The 26,458-nt window shown below is 41.5% G+C and overlaps 2 protein-coding genes across 2 annotated transcripts; both read left to right on the top strand.

Moving 5' to 3' along the window:
* Positions 1-281: 281 nt before the first annotated feature.
* LOC309693300 (segment polarity protein dishevelled homolog DVL-3-like) lies at positions 282-14,426 on the top strand. Its single transcript, XM_082512389.1, has 15 exons — positions 282-932; positions 2,370-2,439; positions 4,430-4,545; positions 5,979-6,091; positions 6,287-6,422; positions 8,156-8,246; positions 8,387-8,456; positions 8,563-8,702; positions 9,390-9,466; positions 9,549-9,616; positions 9,727-9,876; positions 10,988-11,119; positions 11,517-11,684; positions 11,804-12,007; positions 13,236-14,426. Exons 1-15 carry the CDS (start codon positions 772-774, stop codon positions 13,592-13,594), a joined length of 2,055 nt encoding a protein of 684 aa, XP_082368515.1. The 5' UTR covers positions 282-771; the 3' UTR covers positions 13,595-14,426.
* Positions 14,427-15,083: 657 nt separating this feature from the next.
* Positions 15,084-26,360, top strand: LOC309693304 (AP-2 complex subunit mu-A). The gene is made up of 11 exons (XM_082512394.1): positions 15,084-15,289; positions 16,733-16,854; positions 21,535-21,800; positions 22,039-22,121; positions 22,525-22,660; positions 23,138-23,282; positions 24,009-24,128; positions 24,312-24,447; positions 24,656-24,753; positions 24,928-25,039; positions 25,272-26,360. The coding sequence occupies exons 2-11, from the start codon at positions 16,781-16,783 to the stop codon at positions 25,404-25,406; spliced, it is 1,305 nt and encodes a 434-aa protein (XP_082368520.1). The 5' UTR covers positions 15,084-15,289; positions 16,733-16,780; the 3' UTR covers positions 25,407-26,360.
* The last annotated feature ends 98 nt before the right edge of the window (positions 26,361-26,458 follow it).

Here is a 26,458-nt window from a genome sequence, read left to right as displayed (position 1 = left end):
GTGTCACAGCTGAGATTTTTAATTTTAGAGTGATTAAGATCCAAATTCTAAGAAAGTAAAATGATAACTGACAATGATGGTCTTATTCTTTGCAATCCATATAAAGGTTTCAGCTGTAAATTGGAGTATAAACATATTGAAGCTCTGTGTAAGTATACCATCATATAACTGTGGGTCTGTGGGGCTTCAAAACTGCTAAAGGCCGTTTAATGGCCTTACCAGAGCAATATGGGAGCCGTTAAATTGCCCCAGCTGTCCTCGAAAAGCTGTCACTCTCCTCCTCACCTGCGGAGGGCGCTCCTCCGAGACAGGCTTGGACGATTTTATGCAGTTTCGTGTGCAACAAAGTAAAGCCGAGCAGCTAGCGAGAAGGGAGTGCGGACCCTTCTGAGATTGTTTATTTTTGCACCGCTTTGAAACTGTTTTTCCTCACGTATTTCTAAGGTTTTTGTGATATATTGTACGTTTTACACAAACGGAAACTAAAGCAATTCAGTCCTGGGGTGGTGTTTGGACGCTTTGTGGAACAGCAAGGTGTTTTTGTAATAGAGAGTCAGGCGTAACGTTAGCAAGCTGCCGTGAAGAAAAAAGAAAGGGGAAAAAAAAAGGCAGAACCGGGCACTACGGAACGGGTCGGTCAGCCAGAGAGAGCCGGGTGGACCACGGCAAAGCCGCAGCCGCCAGCGCCACGGGGAGTCGGGGCCCGAGAGGGAGCCTGCCAGGCCCTTGGCTTGATGCAACCAGTCTGCCTTGCCTTAGCCGCAGTCCGAGATGGGGGAGACCAAAATTATCTACCACCTCGACGACCAGGAGACACCATATCTGGTGAAACTGTCGGTGCCGGCGGACAAAGTCACGCTGGCAGACTTCAAAAATGTCCTCAAGAAACCAAATTACAAATTCTTCTTCAAATCTATGGACGATGACTTCGGGTAACTGTTAAAAGGTTCATTGTGTTTAACGTGGAATCGGCATGGACTGCTTAACCTCAGTCCATTCAGATTAACTGTAACATATTTGTTACCTCGTGGAGCTGGCTTGTCATCACTTCTAAGGTTACCTGTCTTTCAGTCATCAGCTAGCCGTTTGCTTTGCCGTTCCTTTGTTAGCTGCTAGCGTCCAGGTCGCATCGTTAGCAGGTCTGTTCAGCGTCCCGACCCCGTTTGTTTACATTGCTCGTGCTTAGCTTATGCTGTACTGTCTTACCAAGTTTGGTCATTTCCAGTTTCACGAACACTAAGAGAACGCCTTTAATCGCATTTAAACTTATTGAAGACTAAATGAAACAAGGAGCAATTCATACTGTTACTAACTAGTTACTGACGTTACAGCTGTCAGTTGCTGCCTAATGTATGAAACGCTTATGCTAGCAGGCTAATGAATGGATCTAACCGGACACTTGGTGAGTGAGTGAGACCAGAAGGCCCCTGCTGTTGTTGTCTATTAGCCTAAGGAATGCAAAGTTGGACACAGGAATGCCCTGTTCATCACTCTGGCAGCTTTATGAGCGTGTCCCTTTGTGTTAAAACATGGCCAGAAAAGTAGACGTTTTATGGTCCTCCACACTTTACCTTCTTCAGAGTTAAATAAAAGGGAGAAATGTACTTTTTTGTTTTGTTTTTTTTAAAACTCGAGCCAGGTTGCCAAAGTTTTTCTGGCTAAACTCAAACAAGGGTGGGGCAACAACCTAGATAGGAAGGACGAGTTTTGAAAGGATCCGCAGCTGTTTGTGTTGTTTCAAGAGTGGAGGTGCATGCACTAAATTAACTGTTGAAGCCTTAAAGTCTAGACTGGTGGTGTTTTAGGAACTTGTTAGACTGGTTTGGAGCCTGTGATCTTTACCAGGAAAGCCTCACTGACCATCAGTGTTCTCCCTGTCAAAGACCCGGCTAATCTTGACATCTCCAATACTCTGAGGCGCTTGTTAGATACATGCCTTATTTGTCCTCTTCATTGTGTAACAAGGTGTTGTTAAGATCTGCCTGCCATCTGATCCTTGCAAGCAGGACTGAATGAATGGGAGGGTTTGCATGAAATTCACATGGTTACATTTACACATGCCTTTTGTTAATGTATTTGCACCAGTCTGTAACGCATTAAGGCTTACTTCTATATATGAAATGGACAAGTGAGCCATCTTTTGACTAGTTTTCTGTGCGTGTGCCAGTAGTCTCAAACATTTGGTTATATTGAACATTGTCATTGATTCTTAATGTGTACAACTGTCCCCAGTTGTCAGTGTCTGTCCTGCTTGGTGGAATATATTGTCCAGCTCCACTTCCTCTAAATGCACCCTCATGTTTTATTGCCCAGGGAGTGCTTTTGTGTTGGTAATGTTTGACTGAAACAAAGCCTTGTTCTCTTTACAGGGTGGTAAAGGAAGAAATATCTGATGACAATGCTAAGCTGCCCTGCTTCAATGGACGTGTGGTGTCATGGGTAGGTCCAAAATACACGCTGCAATAACATTTATTTATTTATTTTTTGCTGTTTGCTTGTGTGCGATAACTTGTGTGGTTAAGTGGCGTACATGAATGTGTAACAATGATTCCCATCTGTTGGGCACTTACCCCAGTCATACTCAAGCGTAGGGGGAGGCACTGCACATCTGTGTGATAATATCATCATCACATAACGATCCTCAGAGCAGTATACATACACTGCTTTTCCTAAACCTTGTCTTTTTCACTGTAAAATATAATATTTTTTTAAGCACACAGGTTAATTGGCACATGTAGCACATACATGTACTTACATGCAGTTTCTTATTTAAAGCCTCTAAGCAATAATACTCCTGTCTCCACAACACTCGAGACATCTGGCGCTCGTGCACGGCCTCCCTTCCTCTCTTCTCGACATTGAAATTGGATTAAGAGCAAGTGAAATCACAGGATAGCCGGAAAATACTCCATAACAAAGGGCCTCACTGCAGGTCATCTAACAAGAAGATTGAATCTCACAGGGAGGAGAGAATAAAGCAGAGAGAAAGACTGCTCTGTGTCGTGATGTGAAAGGCTAAAGCACTCGCTTAATTTCTACAGTGTGGTTTTAATTATTCGAGCATCATCAACATGGCGTTATTGCTCCATTCTGGAGCGTATATTCCAGCGTGCTCGTCCTAATGCGTCTCTTTGTTGTGGTCGTTTTCATTAGACTGCGCGGAGGTTTAGTTTAATGTGTTTAAAAGCCAGTTCTCCTTTGTGTGCGTTTGCTCCAAAGTGTTTGTTATCTCTTGAGGGTTGTTGCAATGTTCCACATACAGTCAAATGTTATTTTTGTTAGAGTATGTCCATTTGTTTGTCTCCGCTGTTCGTCTGTTGTTTCAGTGAGCTGATTGATTATTCTCTGGGGTCCAGAGGCCTGGCTGGCTGCACATCATTTCATCACAACAAGCCAGCACCCTGTATCTCCTGTTCTGTAGCTCCCTTTAGTGCACACCAAAGTAGACTCTTGTGATTGTGATTAAGAGCAGAAGACTAATTTTAGCTATCTTGCCACATAGTAATATAGCTGAATTATTATGACAGTACAGGTGATTTGATTTGATATACTGATGCCCTGTTTCAGCACAACATATTTATCTTTCCAACATCTTCACACTCACTTTGTTGCTGTAATTTAGTTTAGATGTCACAGCTTGATTTCTAATAAACATGCACTGAACGAAAGAGATTTCTCAAGTGCATAATGGCTGTGCATACAATGAAATTGAACCTGATTTTTAAAAAAATATATTTTTTTTACATTGGATCCTTAAGATTGAGGTCAGCAGCTGCTGAATCTGAACTTTTTCAGCACCACAGGTTGCTGTTGATGGCTACAGTTTCACACTGGTCTCATGTCATCGTTGAAACTTGTTTTTGCATGCAAATACATGCTTCATTTCTGATATGGATGACTTCCAAGATTCCACAAAAACCACAGCAGGATTTAAGTTATATTGTTTTGTTGTCTCAAGCTAACAAACACTAGCATGTGGTAAAAGTGGAAATAAATGCATACCGGTAATTTAATTTCTGAGAAAACATTAGTTCTGGTCTGTTGGAGACCATTTTTTCCCCTACAATTTGGTAACTTAGGCAACACTGTCAGGTACACAAACCACAAGTCTTGGCTTGGGCTCTTTCTTTTTCAACTTGCTGAATTCACAGCTGCTTTTGTAGAGCTTTGCTCTCTCAGTAGGAAACTAGTAGGAGGCAGATTAAGTCTGAATTTTAGCAAGAGACTGTAGTCCCTTTCTGCAGGAGATTTTGAAATGTTTGTGTCATACTTTTAGGAAGTTAGAGTAAAACATGACACACCGTGTATAGCCTTTGAATGTGGATGTGAATGAAGGTCTGCTGCTCACTCATTCTGTGTCTTTCTGTAAATTCTTCTCTCTGAGAGATACTCATCCCCCTGAACGACCCGACTCTTTGTCTGTTGACAGTTGGTCTCTGGAGACGGCGCGCACACGGACGCAGGCTCGGTGGCGGATAGTTTAGAGCCGACACCACCTCTGGAGAGGACCGGGGGCATTGGAGACTCGAGACCCCCTTCCTACCAGTCAGTGAACTCAAACGAGACTTTGTGGACTTTGATACTTTATATTTTGTTTTTCTGTGAATGAGAATGAAATATATTGTGCTTAGTGTGTGTCTGTGTGTTTTTTGAGTGTCTTGAATGAGTTCTTCTGTGTTGCCAAATAGGGCTGCCACGATTAGTCGACTAGTCACGATTACGTCGACTTTCAAAATCGTCGACGGCTAATTTAATAGTCGACGGGTCGTTTCAAGCTTTGTAAGATCACAAAAGACGCAGGAATAAGTAGTAGGATTTAAGAGTGTAATAACGGACTGAAACAGAAGATGGCAGCACTGCATATACAAGGATGCCAGCTGCCGTTAAACCCCGAAGAAGAAGAAGCGGTGTCCCAGAATTCATAGCGCGGCACAGCTCAGTTTTCAACAATGGCGGCAACTAGTTAGTTTAATATTACTCTTATTATTCTTTCTGGGTCACAAAATAAACGTTTAACATATTTTCAGGCGAGAATGTAGCTGTGTAAACCTCAAATATCTGCTCAGTTTATCAAGACACCACATATTTTCAAAAGCGCTCCAATGTTTTCGGAGACGTCTGTTACCCACTAGCTCGATAGCTAGTCGGGGGCAAGGCTCACTAGAGCCGTGAAAGTAATCGGTGACTAGTCGACTATCAAAATAATGTTTGTGGCAGCCCTATTGCCAAATAAGAACAGTAACAGGAAAGGGCAAATTAAATCAAAAAAGTGATATCTTGTGACTGCCCTGGAGGAAAGAAAATCTAGCTTAATTCTTGCAGGCATTTATCCGTAGGCTATTATGATCATGCTTAAGCCCCTGGTTCAGGGCCGGCCCGTGGCATAGGCCGTATAGGCAAATGCTAAGGGCGCCGTCCATCAGGGGGCGCCACGCCAGTGCCACAAATGTTGAAGAAAAAAAAAAAAAAAGTTGGTACTATTATTTCTAAATACAAAAAATAATCCCACGTTAATTAAAATGCAAAGTAAAGCTTATTTAATAGAAATATTATTTGTTACAACATTACACTACACTGCTGATGTAAGGGGGCGCCACCTAAAATCTTGCCTAGGGCGCCAGATTGGTTAGGGCCGTTTCTGCCCTGGTTACTAGTTGTTTTTTTTTGTTTGTTTTTTTTATATAAATATTTCTATCTAAAGAAATATGCTATGTCTGCAAGTAAAGTGTTAAAAAAAGAGACTTTTTTTTTTATCACCACACTGAAAATCCATCAACACAACATCTGCAATTCTTTCCAAATATTCAGGTACAGATCGCTTTCTTAACCACAGTGAACCAGAGTAGCCAGCAATTTGATTCTTATAAAGCTCTTTTAAAATAAACATTAGTTTTAGTGGCTGCTGAATAAGCTCAAATGCCCTGATCATGATGTTTTGTAACTCTGTCTCTCTTTAACACTCGCTCTCTTGTCTGAAGTGGGAAAGCAGCAAGTGGTCGGGACAGCCTGGACAATGACACAGAGACCGGCTCCATGGTGTCTCAGAGGAGAGAGAGGGAGAGGCCGCGACGGAAACACACTAATGACCATGGTCAGAAAGAAACTTGCTGCTTATTCTTGTTTTTCATTGCACGTATCAGTGTTGTTTCCATGTATTTCACAACTTATGAATAACAGTTATCTTGTTGGTAAAAAGTAAGTGTAGCGTGATTGACTTTAGACATGCAGTATCCTTTGATTGTTTTATTTTTCTAGCTTAAGTTTTTAATTTAAAAACCTGCTGCAGGTGGGAGGCAGAACGGGTACTCATCGCGGGGTATGGGACGCGGAGGCCCCGAGTACGACAGCTGCTCGTCCTTCATGAGCAGCGAGCTGGAGTCCACTTCCTGCTTTGATTCAGATGATGACGATGCAACCAGCAGGTCAGATGTGTTATATAGCTGTTGAGCTGGTTTGTTGCAAAAAGAAGAAATGCATTTGGCTTCAGGAATGCATGTGGAGTTATAGTTGATGGTTTATGGCAAAGATTAGTACTGTCTAATTGTGTGCTGGTTTTTGTGGTAACCTCAGGGTTCTGCTCCAGCGGTAATCCTTGCAGCCCACTGCAGAGACTCTGCTGGTCTCAGTCTTTAGGCATCTGACGGGATGTTTTTCCCGTTTAATCAGCTTCAAAAGAGCTGGATTAAAAACCTCTTACGTATTTGGGGGGGATTCTGACGCAGAAAGAAATCAGTTTTTTTTGTTTTGTTTTTTGTTGATTATGTTGTAACCTTCAAATGTAGTTCGATGCTGTCTTATAGTTAAAGCTCATTCTGACTTGTAGAACTGTTTTCCTTCTGGCTTTCAAATGGCTTCCCTTTAAACAATGTCTTTTTATTAAGCGTTTTTCCTTTATGCATATAAAAAAGGTTCTGAGAATAGAAGGATTCTTATAGATTTTGAAATGCATCAAGGAAAGAACTGCACATGCTTTGAAATTATCTAGTAGAGTTTTGGAGTGTGTTATTTTTTTCCAGTTTTAGACATGAGGTCATATAACCACTGTTTGTTAGTGGGGGGTGCAGCGTCCCCGCCACCTCAGTAGAATTGCCCTCCTGGCCAACAGGGAACAGAATGATAGCGCCTGTGTTTTAGAGGCCGGTAGAGGCATCTCATTCCCACTGATGCCAAACAAAGCAAGAAGGGGGTCAGGCACCAGCGTCACACTGAGAATCCTGGACAGGGTATGGAAAACCTCTGTCCAGAAGTGGACAAGACCAGTACTGATGGATCAATGAGGCTTCAGCAGTTTTGCAAATGCCTTTCTTTTAAGTAGGTAGTAGTATGGTTAGCGTTTGATTACTAAATTTATATGGTAAAATTAAACAGCAGTGGGTTATTTATTCTTACTGTAGACTGGAGTATTTGAGCCCTGGTAACAAACTTGAAATGGTCACGATGAAGCTATCTGTTTATTCATGTTCATAGAAACAAATTTCTATGAGGCAGCATGACTGTAAGTAATGTATTTCAATTGGAAGTATTCTTTGTGTCTGAAGCACATACACTTGTTGGCCACTTTGTTAGGTATACCTTGCTACTACCCATTTGGACTCTTGCTTACCTTTAGAACTACCTTTATTTTTTGTGGCACAGCACAGTGCTGGAAACATTCCTCAGCAATAGTGGCTCATGTTGCATCACACAGATGCTGCAGATTTGTCGACTGCGCATGATATGATATGAATCTTCCATTCCACCGCATCCCAAAGGGGCTCTGTTGGATTGAGATTTGGTGACTGTTGAGATCATTTAAGTACATTGAACCCATGACCATGTTCAAGAAACCAATTTGAGATGATTTAAGGTTTGTGGCATGGGCACACTTTCCTGTTGGAAATGGGTACACTGTGGTCATAAACGGATGGACATCAGAGCCTCAATTGTTGCAGCAATATTATAACTAAATATTGGTACACTGGTGAAGATTAGTATGTAGAAAATTTGAGATATTTGCTTATAATGGGGAAGTTTATATCCAGAAACTTCAAAGATTAGATCGTGGCTACTTTCAAAGACTCCTATGAGACAATTTGATCTGCATCTGTTATTTAGTTATTATTTATTTAATTTTAAATCGTGTTTTTTTTTTTTTTTTTCCCCCCCTCCTCTTCAGGTTTAGTAGCTCCACTGAGCAGAGCTCTTCTCGTCTAATGAGACGACATCGACGCCGGCGAAGGAAACCCAAGGCTTCCAATATGGACAGGGTGAGAACACTCTTAGTTGTAAAGGACAATAACTCAACCAAAGTTACCTAAAATTATCTTTCATGTTATAAGTCATGATTCTGCTCTTAATGTATTTTTTTTGCATTCCTCATAATTCTTGTCCTTATTTCATTCTTCAGTCTTCGTCATTCAGCAGCATCACAGACTCCACCATGTCGCTGAACATCATCACTGTGACTCTCAACATGGGTAGGTGATTTGCACACACACAGGAGTTAGATGTTTGTTCAGCGAGCATATGAAGTTGATAATACTTCATTTCTTTGAATATACTCTGTTCCTCCCCACCTCACAGAAAAGTATAACTTCTTGGGCATCAGTATTGTGGGTCAGAGTAATGAGAGAGGTGATGGAGGAATCTACATCGGCTCCATCATGAAGGGAGGAGCTGTGGCTGCAGATGGACGCATAGAGCCCGGGGATATGCTGCTGCAGGTGTGTGTTTGTGTCTTAAGTAGGAGACTGATGCACACAAAATGAAAACAGTTTACAGTTGAATATCTGGAATTTAGACACATAGTGTGAGTGGATGTACACGTTGTAACTGAGACCAGCACTTTTACTGAAATGAATGATGTCAAGGGTTTCTGTTCTTGTGCATGTGTCACAGATGCAGTTGGCTGTAATGTCATCGCTTTTTTTTACTCTTCGTATACACATTTTCGTTTAATCCAATCTTATCGTACTGTAAAATATACTTCCCAGGAAAATTGCTTATTTGGGACCCCATATTGATGTCTTTCTGCAGTAGAACTGGAATCGCTGTGGGGCTGTGAAATTTTCATATTTCTGTTTATAGGAAAAAATGTAGTTCTGGGGCTACTTCTTAATGCCATATTGCTTTATCTCTCTTTATATATCTTTCAAGCACACTGAAGAATTCCTTCCTGTCCACTGTATCCTCTTTTGTGATCCAATCCACCTGCATTTCCTCTCTTACGTCCACGACAGCTCTGTCTTCAGCATCCTGCTCTAAATATACCCACTACCTCACTTCACATGTCCAAACCAGCTCAGTCTCTTTGCCTTTGAACTATCTGAGCTCTTCCTTTAAAGTATTAGTTCCACATTAGTTCTAACTTGGCATCTCATTGGGATATTTTTCTGTTTTTATTGATCTAGGTGAACGATATAAACTTTGAGAACATGAGCAATGATGATGCTGTTCGAGTACTAAGAGACATAGTGCACAAGCCGGGGTAAGCGAATACAAAAGCAGCATCTATAACACAGGAGTGCAAAAAGACCAATAATTAACTGTCTATGTGTCTTTTTTACCAGCCCCATTACTCTGACAGTTGCAAAGTGCTGGGACCCAAACCCTCGGAGCTGCTTTGCTCTGCCCAGGAGTGAGTGGTTCCTCTGCAATAACTATACGCAGTGACACATTTTTTATTTTTTACTTGAAAGATTTTGTAATAACCTCATTAATTTCAGCTGCTTTCCCTCTCTTTAACAGGTGAGCCAATCCGGCCTATCGACCCCGCTGCATGGGTGTCTCACACGGCAGCCATGACTGGGGTGTACCCTCCATATGGCATGAGCCCTTCCATGAGCACAGTCACCTCCACCAGCTCCTCAATCAGCAGCTCGATCCCTGAGACTGAACGTGAGTCACATCACCCCCCGAAGCTGCCCGTTGGAGCTTGTCATCAGTGCACTTTTATCCAAAGCAACTTTCATCCTCATCCCACATGGTCTCCACATTTAAACTGTACCACCTTTTGAGTTTTTAATGTACCTCTTTTTACTCTTTTGTTCCTCTTTTTTTTAGTTTTCTCCTTTGTTTCCTGGTACCTCTTTATAGCCTACTTGTTAAAAATAAATACATTTGAGCATTTGAGGAAGAAAATAACTCCAGGTTTGTCATACCGCTTGGAACATTCAGCTCTCCCTCCTTGTGACCACCAAACCTCTGTTAGTAAGTCTCCGTGTTAAGTGCGGCCCTTCCCTCTCACTACATTCCTGTGACTATTATCTGTTCCAGCTTTTGCTGTGTTCAGCCTCAGCTACCATCTGCTCGTGTCCAAATAGAGCCATAACTCACAACTTTCGTGTCTCCTTTAATCTTTGGAAGTTTTGCGATGCCTTTTCTTTTGGGAGAAAAATTTCCTTTTCTCTTGAAACATTGTTTAACTTGCCTTTTACCTATTAGTTACATGTCTATAATTCACTTAATAGAAAATATGAATGCCCTTTATCTTATTACATATCCACAATGTATTGTGAAGGGATTTTTTATTTTTTTTTTATTAAAGAAGAAATGAAAAGTCTATTGAAATGGAGGCAGATGAGAAGGGACACTGTGACGCTTAGTCATGATAGCTGGTCTGAGAATGGACTGAAACTCAGTGAGATTATATGTAAGATACATTAGTGTTCTAGGGAGGACATGTAATTCACTGTGGTCTGGCTCATCTGGGGGATTTAGCAAATCCAAGTCAGTTGCAGTCCACTTCAAACAAAGATCCAGTCAAATCCAGTCTTGATTCACGATTAGAACAGAACGGGGTCAAATAACAGCCGAGACCACAGGAAACCAAATATTTTTGAGGCAAATTCCAAAACAGGCCAACATTTTTTTTTCTTTAACCCCAGAAAACAGCACTCAATAGTTCTTTAATTTTAAATGTTTTGGAAACAAAACACAATGTGGCAATTTCTGATTTAAAAGATTTAACACCACCCACATGTTAACTTGCTCATGTCATCTTTCCTAGGATTCGATGACTTCCACCTCTCGATTCACAGTGACATGGCAACGGTTGCTAAGGCCATGGCCTGCCCAGAGTCAGGTCTGGAGGTGCGAGACAGGATGTGGCTCAAGATAACCATCGCTAATGCCTTTATTGGTACGTCTGTCAAAGCGAGCTTGACTGGGCTTTTTAAAAATTACGCACACATACACAGATCTTCTCAGCTTTTAGATTGAGTGTTTCACTGATGCCAAAGCAATACCTAAATACTGCTTCGATTAATTCAGTTGATTTTTACTTATTTTTTTTTTTTACATTTTGGAAAAAAAAAAGTTTAAATTCCAACAACTGAGAAACATTCAGCATGAGATCGAATTGCCTTTATTATACCAAGGTGTATTACCAGGTTACCAGAGCTCAACAAAAATCAATGTTAAATTGAAGTATAGATAAATTAACCACCATCAGATTTATGTAAAGTTGTCAAAAAAGTTTTAAATATGATCAGTGAAGCTGTAGCCTCACGATTTGATTTCTAAAACATGTGCTTCAGGTTCTGATGTGGTGGACTGGCTCTTCCATCATGTGGAAGGATTCACAGATCGCCGTGAAGCTCGTAAATATGCCAGCAATTTGCTGAAGGCTGGGTACATCCGACACACAGTCAATAAGATCACCTTCTCTGAACAGTGCTACTATGTCTTTGGAGACCTCTGTGGCAGTAAGTGGACTTTGAGCTCACTGATCTGCTTAGAGCGTGAGCAGTAACAGCAAGTTTCGCCAAAGTTTAAGTGGGATGCGACTTGAAAATCTAACGGAGTTGTCTTCTCTTTCCCTCAGACATGACCCACTTGTCTCTGCATGATCATGATGGATCCAGCGGTGGTGCCTCAGATCAGGACACCCTCCCCCCTCTGCCCCATCCTGGGTCAGCCCCTTGGCCCATGGCCCTGCCCTACCAGTTCCCTATTCCACACCCTTACGATCTGCCGCAGCCCTTCCATGGTGGACCAGGAGCTGGTAGCGCAGGGAGCCAGCACAGTGGTTAGTGCAGTTTAATTAAGTCCTCAACAGATAAATTTCAAGCACTTCATATAAAATTACAATGTTAATTTTGCAGTTTCTCCTCAAAGAAAAATCAAGATTCATGTCAGTAGCACACGGTTTCCCTAAAACCTTTAACAACTATGCTTCTACAAAGATGCAGAGCTCACAAGAAGGTAACCAGCCATTGCTGCTGAGGTTCATTAGGGCTTGCTATAGCTGCTTTTTTGTGAAAGAGTTCACTGAAAGACTTTATAAGCCTGTACACAGATTCTGTGTGAAAGGGATATATTAAGTGATATTACAACATCTCTGCAGTGTTTTACATTTAGTTTACGCTGTTGAGCAGTATGAGGTGTGGAGTTTTACCTCCACACTTTGAATTCACTTATAGGAACAGTGTATGTTTTAATAAGCTGACTTCAAAAACTTGAAGGACACAGCCTAGCTCTGTGAGTAGTGAAAAAGGACTCTTTCCATCACCCCCAAAGTCTTCAGATGTTGGGGTTTCTGTGTTTAATGTGTGTGGAACTAGAAAAGCAGACATTGTGGTTTAAGGTGCAGTTTCCTTACACACTGGAGATATTTACTAACCAACAACAGCTGGGCCCACTGAGACAACATCTTAGATGCTCTGTACTCATTTAACTTAAATGCACGGGTGAGTAGTGCACAAACTAGCAGGATGCAGAATGTAAAAGACAAAGTGTTGGGGTTTGGGTTTGCTTTAATATTTCTGGTGGAGAAGAGATTTTTTTCCCCCCATTCTTCCAGTGTTTGTGCTAAGACAGGGTAACATCCTATACCTCTCTCTCGTGCTCTTTAGTAGACACAAAATTAAGCTGACATGAATACTTTCCTATGTTTTTGGATTTGATGACATGCATTGGACCAAAGCATCCTCCACATCAAGTTTCTTTTTAATCAGATGAGCTGTTTTGGTTTAAATTAATCACTCTCAGGAACTTGCCCTAAAATTAAGCAGTCTGAGTGGGATAATAAAATAAAGACCTGTGACTGCCTTCAGGAATAGCTAAACTGTTTGGCCTGAATGCTCCTAGACTATGTCAGCATTAGTCATGCAGCTCTCCCAAGAGTCTCCTGCAAACTGGGTCAGCGCTGCCTTCGTGATGTCATTGGCACCCAATTAGAAAAAGATGTGATTTTTATTTTTTTTAAACATACATCTCACTTGCATAATAATTTTGCTCTTTTTTTCTGTTCACAGGGAGCAGCGGTTCTAACTGTAGCAAGAATGAGGGCCGAAAATCCGGTGGCAGTGGCAGCGAATCAGACATCAGGAGCCACCGGGCACCAAGTGAGCGCTCAGTGGCTCCCCCTAGTGAACGAAGCGTCCGCAGCTCTGTGAGCCACCGCAGTGCCAACTCCCACTCTATAGCCTATGGGCCTGGTCTTGTGTACGGCCCCCCTGGCCTGCCCCCTCAGCCACCACATCTTTCTACAGCTGCACCTGGTGCCCCACCAGGCAGAGAGCTTGCCTCGGTGCCCCCTGAGCTCACTGCGTCACGGCAGTCTCTGCGAATGGCGGTGGGCAACGCCGGAGAATTCTTTGTTGATGTGATGTGACACTGGTTATAGAGACCTAAAGGCAGAAATGGAAACCACCCTGTTGTGTATGCTGAGAGAAAATGCTCCTCCTCTCTTGTACTTTTTCTTAGTAGTTGTAGTGGTCATACTTTCTTCAGTGAAGAAACACCCCCCCCCCTGCTCCAGATGGAACCAAAGCGCCTTTCTCAGTTTCCGCTCCATGGTGGGGAAGAGTTTTAGCAAGGACAAAGAGCAGAAGAAGGGAGGGAGGCAGTGGAAATGGTCAGCTGGGGAAGATGACTCAGTGCTTTTCCACATGGATGTTTTTCATTTGTTCTTCTTTTCACTCTTCCCTCCCTCCTCTGGGTTCCTTATCTAATGTTCTCTGTCCTCCCCCACCCCTGTCCACGTCAAAACTGAGAGACTGAAGCCTCTTCCCTCTTCCTGTTTTTTTTTTTTTCCCCACTTGCTGACCTCTAACAAGAAAAAAAGAATGACTGAAAGAAGCTGAAATGAACACTAACTGTTAACCTTATTCAGACTTTTAAAGTATTTGCTTGACTTAAGAGAGAAAGAAAGAAAGAAATGTATGTAGTGCAAGAGAATTACAGTCCATACTTTGAGAATGCATTTGTTTTATTATATTTGTAGCTGGTCACAACTAGTTTCTTTTTAATGCTTAATATGAGCATCCAGTTTCCAGAGTCGTTTTTATACGGCACAACTACATTTTCATCTGCTAACCAGCGAATCTTCAGACTGTCTTGTGATAATGTATAGTGGGAAAAAAAAATTCTTACCATGACTTTCACACTACTCTTTTATCAAGGAAAATGTCTTTTTATTTATAAATATAGTTTTATGACTTAAATCTGCTGCTTCTGTTTTGTTTGCTTGTGTATACCTTTCTGCAAAACCAAAAACTGAAACCTAGTGAGTTTATTTTCCCCTTTCTATGGTACCTGAGGTTATATTTGCATTTAAAAGCAGTGGACTGCAAAACCGTCCAGGCGCAGGAATGTGAAGGGTGGGCAGTCTGCTGTACAGATGTGTGAGTGTGTGTGTGTGTGTGTGTGTGTGTGTGAGTGAGTGAGTGAGAGTGGGGCGGGAGCGCTGTGGGAGTGTGCAAACGTTCAGCCTGTGTACATTTGGACTTGCCCCAGACTGAACAACTCTATGCAAAACGTTCCCTGTGGTTTGAGGCGGAAACTCCTGTTGAGAGGCGATTCGGTTTAGTTTGGAAAATAAAATTGAAGTTGACTCTGCAGGACAGGGTAGAACAAGACCACCCATACTACCACCATGGAAAAAATAAACAAAATGCAATACTGTTTTTTTTTCTTTCTTAAACTTCCTGGAGCCAATGAGAAATTGTCGATGTTTAACAAGTACAAATACATGTGAGCGCAATTCTAGCGCACTTTCCGGTTATTAAACATAACCATTATCTCCCGTAAAACGTGAAATGTTTTACGGAATAACTGGCCAGTAACCCATGTCGCTTATCGTATCGAGGCCTGGGTGCGGTTTACACATCTTTCCAGCCGCGCCTTTTCCTGTCACGGCGGAACGGCTGTGCGTAAGGACGGCGGGTCAGCTGACAGCTATCAGAGGACCAGGAGGAAGGAGCGGAATTAGCGGGCGTGTGAACTGGGAACCTACTGGATCCTGACATAAGCTATCCGAGGCCGAACGGAGAGGCAAAAGACTGGTGGCGTTCTTGAGAGAACTAGGGTAAGGTCACTAAAGACGAAAGGACTGCAGTTTTTTCGTTAATTAGGGTAACTGTAGTCCGGAAACCTTTACGCAAAGCCGGTGAAACGGTTTCATTCGTGAGCGATGCTAACGTAGCAACATTAGCCGCCGTGGCGCTAGCTAACATCAATCCATTAGCAGTAACTAGACTGATAACGGAAAGGACTCGTCTTTCCTTCAAATTAAAAGCAAGCAAGGGCCCCCTTGTTAATATCTCTTATTACGTTATATATTACCCAACATTGTTGAATAACCCGTGATGTATATTTGCATGGCTAACTCGTAAGTTGTCGATGATAGTTAATGGTTCTCTTTAAGGTCCCGTCAAATTGACTGGTTTTCTTTTGACCGGAAGTCCATTTAAAATTCTGCACGGCTCGACTCCGGTTCGCTGAATATCACCGCCAGCTAGCCCGCTATCGTGAGCTAAATTAGCTAGCTTATATCTCACTCGGTGTATTCTCCATCACTTCGATCTTAGTTGAAGGTCAAGCCTCTAACCACAGTCAAGCCACTTAATAATATTTAAGACAAAAAAAATGGTAGCTAACCGACCGCGCGGTGGCCGAGGGAAAAAATGAAAAATATGAAAAATGTATGAACGTTAGGAAATGGCCCGAGTGAGCAGACATCTTGACTTCGCCGATAAATGGGCGATTAAAGCCCTCGGCTTCTGTGCGAGGTTTATTCTGTCACGACTCGGCGGTGCTTTAACGAGGAGATATTTTCTCACTTGCGGGCTTATATCTGTGCGGTGGTTTTCCTCTGAATGCTGTTGTGTGTGTAAATTGTCTGGATTCTATCTTCGAGGAATGTCAGGCATGTCCTTCATCCTCTGTTTTCCAGAATCTTCATTCTTTAAGGAGGGCACATTTCTGCAAGAATTAAATACCAAACGACAAAAATGTCTTTAGAATATTTTTGATGATATGTTTTAATTTTAGAATATAACCCGATTCGGACAACACATGTAAGACGACACTTTAGTTAGGCCATCAGATTTTTAGCTGGCTGTCTGGTGGCATCCGGCGTCAGATTGGTAGCTGCTAATCTCTCGTCAATAATCTTATTTACTTTAGAAGAAAACGGGGAACTGTCTGTGGTGAGAGTAGTTGCAGTGGTTTTTAGCCTGTACGGAGTAAATAATGTATGCATGTGTGCGTGTCTTACAGGAAAAATGAGTCACCACAGTGGTGCAGCTGCAGGATGTATCCATCTGGCTTTAGTGTGTGTGTGTGTGTGTGTGTGTGAGAGAGAGAGAGTGAGAAGGACAGAAAAAGCGGATGTGAGGGACAAATGCCTCTCTGTACTATTGCTTACTCCCTCACTTTTTCTTTTTTTTTTTTTGCTGCTTTCACTTCTCTACTTCTCTTCCTCCTTTTCCTTCCCACATATCCTGTCTTCATTTCTGTCTTTTCTCAGGAGGGCTTTGGTTTCACCATGGCAGGTTGGGATTGAAGAGCAGCCACGATGATTGGAGGACTGTTCATCTACAACCACAAGGGGGAGGTCCTCATCTCCCGAGTTTACCGAGATGACATAGGGTATGTTCAATTGAGAGAAACCCTGCTCTAATGTTCCCAGATTTTGAGACACTCCAGATCACTGAGAAGGTCCTGATGCAGTGTGGGTGGAGAGCCTGCAGTTGATCCAGGATGAGAGAGGATTATGTCTCTTCTTGGCTAAGTTCACACGTGTCTTTCCTGTTGTTGACCAAATACAAACCTGCACCAGGATTAAATTTAGAGTAGTGTTACTGCCTCTGTGTAGTACTTTTTTTTTTTTTTTTTTAAATAATCAAATGTGTATGTATGGATAAAAAAATATTTATTACAGACTTTGTTTATAAGTGACTAAATACAGAGAAGAATAATTGAGAGGGAAAAGTTATTCTTTTTCCATATTGTCTGTGGTAATCATTTGGTTCACTCAAGCTTATCCAACCACACCTTGTTTTTAAAAAGGTTAAGTGCAGCTGAGGGAAAAGCTTTTCCAAATTGATTCACTGTCGACTCTCCCTTGAAGACGCAAGTTATTAATTCCTACCATGTGGCAGAAAGGTAGAGAGAGGAAGCCTTCTTTTCCTCCCCATAAAGATTGCTTAATATCCTGTAGACATTCATTTACTAGTCAGTGATCACATATTTTAACTTTAAAGTCTTCAATCAAACAGAAGGTTACTCTCTGGGGTCAGGAAATGTCTTAAACCGAATGCATAATATCTGATGTGTGCTGAACTGAAATGTTCGCTGCTTATAACAATACATAAGGTCAGTTAAATCTAGCACATGTTAGGAAAACAAAAGCCATGAAGAAATTCGTGCTGTAGATTGCTTAAAAATCCTTAATTAATCCAAACATGGAGTCCCAATTTGAAATGTATTTTGCAAATTTTGTGGAAAACTGTTATACAGACATAAAGTGTGACTCTAGGCATATCAGGTCAGATCTGTTACTACTGCATAGCTCATTTGTGAGTTCATGTTCTCCCTCCTCAAACTTACTCTCTGTAAAATCACAGAAAGTAAGTTTGATTCTCATATTAGGGGTGGAACATATATACCAGGAAAAAAGTTTTTTTTCTATGTGAAAGCCTTTACAAAGCAAATTGGACGACCATAACTTATCCTGGCTTAAAACAGCAGTTTTAAGCCAGTTGTAAAGAGAAACCTTTGACAGTATATTCACCACGTTGTAATAATGTCCATGAAGGTGTCAGGTTGCCTACATGGTTTCAAATGTGCCATGTAAGGGCTCTGCTTGGTAGCCAGAAGATTTGGCCACATCTCCTCCTTCTTCTTCTCAATTTAAACACCCTAGATAATACATGTAAAATTACGTCAGGCAGCCACAGTTGCCTGATCGTATATTTGTAACACAGCAGGAGATGGTCTGCTTGAAATGTGTTTTCGCTGTCCTACTCTGTTTGATTTCGGTAGCAATGCCTGGGTGATGCTCTTCATCCATCAGGCAGCATGCAGCACTTTGGTGTACAAATACACGCTCAGTTCTCACACCGGGCCACCTGGGATGACATATATTTTGTACTAAGAGCTGTTTAACGTCTGGTATGACTTGGCTGAGTGCTTGTAGTATCATATTTAGTTCTACAGAGTTAGACTGAGAAAGAGTCACCAATGAAAATAGCTAAATTTGCCTATTAAATTCTGTGTATTCACATTCATTGACTGTTTTGAAGTCCAAGTAGGCTCTTTTCCAGGACTGGCAGATCAGGCCCTTGTAGATTTACACAGTGAAGGTTGACAAGCTGTAGAGGGATAAGTGTATGAACTGATACACTCGTAATCTCCTGTTTTGGGGTGAAGAGATACATTTTTGACCTTTTTTAACATTTAATCTTAATTATTGAAGGCATGGTGACACCACAAACACAGTCGGGGAGAAAATGGGTTGAATAGCAAGCAGTGTGCTGCATTGCAGAACTGTTCATTATGACCTGTTGCCTCGAAAAACTGAGCCACTCAGACACCACTTAATGGTCTGAGTTGGCTTCATGCAGGGATCTGTATATTCATTCTGTGCTGTTTTTAGCAGGATCAGTAAAGTAATAGTTTTCTTTATTTTTCATGGTTGCTCCTTCCTTGTCAGCTGTAGCACAAACACAGCTGCTTGTTGTGCTTTCTGAAACGCAGCGCTGCGTGTCCTACAGAATGGCAGTGAATAAGGAAAGGTATTGACTTCGTATTACGCTTACAGGGGGGAAAAAGGCCGGAGAAAATTCTAATGTCATGTTCTTGCTTGCACATTTCGTCCTTTATCTTTGATGTGTGAACTCATCAGCATCGGTTGCTATTGGTGATCCTCACTGTTGCAGAATGCAGGGTAAACCAGACATGGTGCTTTGCTCAGTATTGTTGTTTTGACAGCTACATTATGAACTGAGTTTTTAGTTGAAGCTGTCATGCAACTTGGTTTTCTTGAAATAACAATTCGGTAATGCAGTGGCATAAATAATCTTTCACTTGCCATGCTGTTGTGTTGTAAAGCACTAGATTAAGGAGCAGTATGATACTGTTGACCTTTTCCCAACATATGCAGCTGTAGTGATGGCATCATAATACCACCATGTTACTCACTCTGTCTACATGATGCACGAAAATGTCTCTTGTGCATTTTTGTCTCTCGTGTCCTTTTACTTCATTCGTGTCTCCTCTCTATCCTCTGTATCACCATTTTCCTCCATCTGTTCATCTTGGCCCCTGTAGGAATAGGTAAGAGATGCTCGAGCCTCTAAAGCATGACCTCTCCTTCTCATGGCCACCAATCAATGACCCCATGATCCCCTAAAGTGCATGCCCATTGACTCCACAGTCAGACTCCTGATACTTTCTCCAAGCATGAGTCACCCGTCATGCCATTACAGTGGTAAATAAACCGCCATATACTGAAATATAACAGCAAATCAGTCATAGCCAAAGAACTTGGCCACTTCAGTGAATAGTCTTGCTCACAGTCAGTTCTGCTGATGCCTAAGCATGTAGTCTGAGCATGATTAGATAGTCCTCTGATCCTTTGCCCTAATTATTGTTTTTTCTTCCCTTCAGATAAATTGAACAAATCATTTTAAATAATCTAATGGCATTTTTGTAGATGTTACCAATGATTTTTGTGTATAAATTTTAATAGATGGAATGATTTAAATCTGAAGCTGATCTAATAAGGTGGAACGTCTAGTTAATAGCTGCTGTTCAATACACTGTGATCTGGGTGAATTGACAGTTGATGTAATTGGAATTCGCTACATTTGAATTGCAAAAGTAGTCCTCCCCATTTTATTTCCTCAAACAGTGGATGGGGCATTTATGTACTTCAAATGCATAAGAAAGCAGAAATAAGACTGCCAAACACAGGCCTAACTCCCTCTGTTTGTTCAGTGCAACTGTCATGCTAAAACGCATTGTTCTCATGTGTTCCTGTTTGCCCCAGTAGTTATTACATTACACTGTGGTTATGGAAGTGAGTAGTGACTGGAGTTTCTATACATGGTTGTTTTTGTCAAATAGTAGGCTATTGCTCTGAGCACACGTATTTGTGTTAACACGCAGATGATGATTAAACCTGCTACCCACTGCACTCATGCTGTCACAGCTTTGCTTATTAAACATGAAATAAGTCATGAGGCAAAGTTAACATTAGCCAACAAACTTTTTTTTTTTAGCATCTACATCAATAAGCTCTACAATTGCAGACTTAGAATTTCTCCGACATGCCGCGTCAGTATGCCACAGTACATACTCGCATTTCTTATAACCCTTCCGCATTTAGAACGTTTTACAAACCCTTCATTCCTTAAGAGTTTTTTGTTTGGTTTTTTGTTGTTTAAGTGAAACATTTTCTTGTATATGCAGCAGCAACAAGACAAGATTGCGTTTAGTTATCATTCATTTATTTTTACATGGCCTGTATTTGACAGGCAGCTCTTAACCGCAGCGCTGGGCATCATTAGAGTTCAGCTTTTTATTTGGGGATATGCAAATATACTCAAATCGAACAACCTTCATGCTGTTGTACAGTAGAAAAGTAGAACATCAGTGTTTGAAAGGCTTATTTGCAATGTTGCCTGGTTAGGAGATACTCTCTTATCTACTTATTTTGGGGTTTGTAAAGGTGGGAGATCGTGGCTGGAAAAGGCCCTGAAGATGTTCCTGGGACAGTGGGATTTGCAAATTCTTGTCAGAACTTGCTGCATCCCTCATACAGAGCCCTGTCATCTATAAATCCATGTTAATCATGGTTGAGTTTCGGCAATAAGCTACAGTATACTTAATGTAGAATGCAATTCAGATTATTTTGCTCTTTTTTTCCTCTCTGCCTTAATAAAAAGACATTAAAACAAAGATCAGATTGTGCAAGATTAGCTGTGTGATTTAGTTAGTTTTTTTTTTTTGTTCCTATAAAGTTGAGTTAATTATGACATTGTTGCGTTGATGTCTCAGTTGTCTCTTCATGGTAATTATCCCACTTTACACAAAACAACACCAACTTAACATGCCCCCTTTCTGTTGGTTGAATGTGTTTGTGGTAACTGGTATCTATTCAATGAATATATATGTTCCTGAGGTATTAAGAAGTTGTTTGTTATGAGTCTGGGCTGAGCTTAACTTGTAGTTAAACTGCAGGAGTACTTTCACATGATGTCACACTGTTGTAAACAATTATCTCAACTTCCTCTCCTCTTTCTATCTTTCGTCCTTGCATCTTAGGCGTAATGCTGTGGATGCGTTCCGCGTGAACGTGATCCACGCCAGGCAGCAGGTTCGATCGCCGGTAACCAATATTGCCCGCACCAGTTTCTTCCACGTGAAGCGCTCCAACATCTGGTTGGCAGCCGTCACCAAGCAAAATGTCAACGCCGCCATGGTGTTTGAGTTCCTTTACAAAATGTGTGACGTCATGACCGCATACTTCGGCAAGATCAGCGAGGAGAACATCAAGAACAACTTTGTGCTCATCTATGAGCTGCTGGATGGTAGGTGATGACAAGCGCTCGTGTGAGAGATCAGTTAAATTTTCTAAATATGTACATATTTTTTTCTGTTATGGTAGAGTGTAAATAGTTTTATTTTTGGGAAAAGAGGTCACTGCTTTAGTCTGTTCACTATGTTTGTGTCCAGGTTAAAGTCAAGGCAGAGTCAACAGGTTGTGTTTGGCCCTACATGTCCTAGTTTTCCCTTCTTACCCAACAAGCTATGTGTTTGTTCATACAGAGATCCTGGACTTTGGCTACCCCCAGAACTCAGAGACTGGGGCGCTGAAGACCTTCATAACCCAGCAGGGCATTAAGGGACAGGTCAGTATAAATGAATGCTCCCTCTCTGACAGAACAAGGGTACACTCTCCATTTCCCAGACTGTCGGTGTCACAATATGAAACACTAGAAATGAAAAAGTGCATATCCACTTGTCATGTAGGAAAAATAAATAGAGGGTTAGCGGTTAATCAGTGTCACGATACTAAAATAAAATGTATAAAATGAAACTTGCTGACCACTGCTTTAAAATGTAAATAATTTTCTTCTTTTTGTTTGTTTGTTTTGTTTTTGTCTCATTGTTTTCCCTCAACTGCAACCTTTGGACACTTCAGCACCAGGTAACGGCATACTGAAAATGTGTTGATCCATGCTGATAATCTGAGCTGATGATCCCCTTTTGACTTTTGTTAGTAGTGATACATTTTCCCTCCCTGTTTCTCAGACAAAAGAGGAGCAGTCTCAGATCACCAGCCAGGTGACGGGGCAGATTGGCTGGCGTCGCGAGGGCATCAAGTATCGCCGCAATGAGCTCTTCCTGGATGTACTGGAAAGCGTTAACCTGCTTATGTCACCACAAGGTGCGTTTATGGCGCCTTTAGAAAAAGTGAAAATGAAAATAAAGTGTGCACTGTCTTTCTGTAAATTTCTCGTTCAAATCATGCAAATTCAAAACAATAAAGCAGATTTTTGTTTTTGTCTTCTTGTCTCATATCAGACATTTTTCCCCAGCAGCAGTAGGTATTAACGTTTACAGTTGCAACTCATGATTGAGATGATTATGGGTGTCTCAGTTACAAATTTCCAAAACATGGGTCCTTATGTTTACAACGATTACTCAGAAAACATGTTTACAGGTTCTACTGTTGTCTTGGAAATGCATGTATTTTATTTTGAAAGTGATAAATTCTAAACTTGTGATAACACTGCTACTTGTTTTCATACTTGAGACATAAATTTCTAAGTAAGAGTTTAATATTGAGCAGCATTAGATCCCACAAATAAAACAGTTTGAGCTTCATGTGATGTCTTTGCCTAACATAAGCATTCCCATACAGGGCAGGTCCTGAGTGCTCACGTGTCCGGCCGAGTCGTGATGAAGAGCTACCTGAGTGGAATGCCCGAGTGCAAATTTGGCATGAACGACAAGATCGTCATCGACAAGCAGGGCAAGGGAGGAGCTTCTGATGATGCAGGGAAGAGGTGAGTGATATGCATTTTATTTTTAAAACCACAACAGGAAATGTCATTGTCCAAGTTTTAAAAGCCCTAAGTTATGCTTGTCTGTGTTAATATTGTCTTGCTTGCAACGACACAGGGTTTACAATTTCTTTTTCGTTTTTCTTTCCTTTGGATGCATCTCTTTCTTTCCCTCTCTTTCTTTTCTATGTGCTGTACCTCAGTGATTTAGGGGGAGGAAGGTACTGTACTGACAAGTGTCCTCACCCTCTGCCACCTCAACGCACACTCACACCAGCTCCCGTCTCATCTCAGCCCTTTAGCAAATTAAGAATTTGTACATCTCATGCACTGTTGCTCCCCACACAGTCAACACAAACAAAACACGTCTTTAACTTTTGAGTGTGCTGCCTGGTGGTTGCTTTCCCTCTTTTGGTAGAATTGTTTGTTTGTTTTTTGCACCCACACCTACCTGCTTGACATCTAATCCTTTACCCAAACACCTAACAGTGACTGATTTGTTTTAAGTGCAGAATAATGACATTAACCTCAACCAGGTGCACATGTCTTGGTACTAAGCAGTTGTGTCCCTTTGTGTAGTCATATGATAAACCTTAATTGAGGGAAAGTTGTAGTTTTAGCTTTTGGAGACTGGGACCTTTTTTTGTTTTTCCTGTACGTTTTTAGTAATAAACAGGTGGACTGTTCTTTCATCTCATGTGGTGTCTGATGTGTTTTCTTTCCTGGTAGTGGGAAGCAGTCCATAGCCATCGATGACTGCACCTTCCACCAGTGTGTGCGCCTCAGTAAGTTTGACTCTGAGCGTAGCATCAGCTTCATCCCCCCTGATGGAGAGTATGAGCTTATGAGGTCAGTAGATGAAAATTTTCTTTCTTTTTTAGCTTCTTTTTTATTGTGAAGCCATGAGAAATTGTTTGGCTCTAATGACATTAAAAGCATCATTAATTGGCATGGATGAACACTGAAGATACTGACTAGGCTTGTTTCTGCTTTACTAATTTACACCGTTTCTTCTCATGCTATTTCTTGCAGATATCGCACTACAAAGGACATCATCCTGCCGTTCCGAGTTATTCCTCTAGTCAGGGAGGTGGGCCGCACCAAACTGGAGGTGAAAGTGGTCATCAAGTCCAACTTCAAACCATCACTGCTGGCTCAGAAGATTGAGGTCAGCTGTTTTTTTTTTTTTTTTGGTTTTGTTTTGTTTTTGTTTTTTTTTTCATTTTACACTCAACATGTAGCGTTTTACTCAGAAATGCAGAAGATGTTAGGAAAATACGTTTTAAATTCTAAGAACTTAAATCAGAGAAAATGTGCAGTTATGGGTCAAAAGTTTACCTGCTCTAATTATTTATTGTTTTATCGTCGCTCCTCAGGTGCGTATCCCAACACCCCTCAATACTAGCGGTGTGCAGGTGATTTGTATGAAAGGAAAAGCCAAGTACAAGGCCAGTGAGAACGCCATTGTCTGGAAGTGAGTATCAACTTTGCTGCACATGGGAAAAGCAAATTTGCTTTTATGTTCTCTGAAAAGTTGATGATTAACAACCTCATATTTTCTTTGTTTTTCCTTTTTTCCCTCTTTTTTTTTTTTTTTTTTTTTGGAGTGAAAATGCAATGTCTCACATCTCTCTCTGTGCTTGTTTAGGATCAAACGGATGGCTGGGATGAAGGAGTCTCAGATCAGTGCAGAGATTGAGCTTCTGCCAACCAACGATAAGAAGAAATGGGCCAGGCCTCCCATCTCTATGAACTTTGAGGTGAGATTGCTCACTGGAGTGGCGCATGAGCCTTACTTTTCTGAATGCTAAGTGGACCTTATTATAGAGCTGCTAGCCATAAAAATGGACTTTGGATTAAATCCTACTATCTTCCATGCAAATCACTTCCTGCTTACTATTTCCACATAAATACACTTCCTGTTGCAAGAACCCGCGACCTACACCTTGCATGTTTTGGCACGTTTGTAACATTCCTCCTTTGTCCCTGCAGGTTCCTTTTGCGCCATCCGGCCTGAAGGTGCGCTACTTGAAGGTGTTTGAGTCCAAGCTCAACTACAGTGACCATGATGTCATCAAATGGGTGCGGTACATCGGCCGCTCTGGAATCTATGAAACCCGCTGCTAAAGTTGTACCTCCCCCCTGCCAGGCAGCAAACTCACCACTTCCCCTCCCATCTATCCTGTTAAGATTTTTTTTTTTCCCCCCCTCCTTTTCCTTCCTCTTCCTCCCACAACCCTTATCACTTCTCTCTCACCCCCTCCCACCTCTCCCTAACTAGGTGTTGAAGATTGAAATTTACATTGTCAAAGAAAAAAAAAGTAAATATGTTATAATGCACAGATATATGCAAAATGTGAACCATTGTATCGTATATATCTCGTTGTGATGAGTAAACATGAACCAGCCGGTGTCTGAAAGAAAAAGACGAGTGATGCGGGAGTGTCCGGGGGAGCGAACTAGAGGCTTGAAGGGTCCCCCCCCCTCCTTCCCCCCCTGTTGTGTTTATTCAGTGTTATTGTTCCACTATCTACTCAACACTTAGAAGTCCCAAATCTTCGAGTTATCCCTGCTAAGATGATTAGTAGCTGTTGTGGTTTAAAATGAATCCTGATGTAGTTCCTGTATACAAACGTCTCTCAGTAGAATCTACCCTTTTGAATGAATTGACTGATATGTGATCCGTGTTTTCAGGAGTGCTCATTCGGATCTCAAAAGCAGGCAGAGCAGAAATGATGATGTGCAAGCCTTTTGTTTTTTTGATAGATTTCCCTGGTATTTTTCCACTACTTCTCCCTCACTTTTTTCCCTGGCATTCAGTCAGTGAAGTTAAAACATAAGGGAACATTCCAGACAGTTTTTAAGCTTGACCATCATCATGATAAGCAAGTCGTGACCCAAATTCACACCCAAATTTAACTTTGGCACACTTGGTTTTCTTTGGGATTCAAAGACGAGGCCCTAGACGTGTTTGCAGTGAGGTGAGGTCTCCCCCTGGCGTTTGCTTTGCACCTGTCTGCTTCTTCATGTTTGTAGCCCTGGTGACCGTTCTGTCCAATTAAATCTGACTCTGTAACCAAACCCACCTGTTTGTTTTCATTTGATGTTATTTTAGGCTGTCTGAATTCTATTGTACCAGTTTCCTTTTCTCATTGTTTGAAATAAGGATGTGCTTCTTT

This window comes from Aulonocara stuartgranti (assembly GCF_965226115.1).
Source record: "Aulonocara stuartgranti genome assembly, chromosome: 18".
NCBI lineage: Eukaryota > Metazoa > Chordata > Actinopteri > Cichliformes > Cichlidae > Aulonocara > Aulonocara stuartgranti.
This window is presented reverse-complemented; position numbering and strand designations above follow the sequence as displayed.

What these genes read in the sequence shown, in the direction of transcription:
- LOC309693300 (XM_082512389.1), top strand. Translation starts at nt 772, where the DNA reads ATGGGGGAGACCAAAATTATCTACCACCTCGACGACCAGGAGACACCA. An exon ending in GATGACGATGCAACCAGCAG is followed by an intron (nt 6,423 to 8,155) that starts GTCAGATGTGTT and finishes CCTCCTCTTCAG; the next exon opens with GTTTAGTAGCTCCACTGAGC. An exon ending in GACATAGTGCACAAGCCGGG is followed by an intron (nt 9,467 to 9,548) that starts GTAAGCGAATAC and finishes CTTTTTTACCAG; the next exon opens with CCCCATTACTCTGACAGTTG.
- LOC309693304 (XM_082512394.1), top strand. Translation starts at nt 16,781, where the DNA reads ATGATTGGAGGACTGTTCATCTACAACCACAAGGGGGAGGTCCTCATC. An exon ending in GTTTACCGAGATGACATAGG is followed by an intron (nt 16,855 to 21,534) that starts GTATGTTCAATT and finishes CTTGCATCTTAG; the next exon opens with GCGTAATGCTGTGGATGCGT. An exon ending in GGAGAGTATGAGCTTATGAG is followed by an intron (nt 24,129 to 24,311) that starts GTCAGTAGATGA and finishes TATTTCTTGCAG; the next exon opens with ATATCGCACTACAAAGGACA.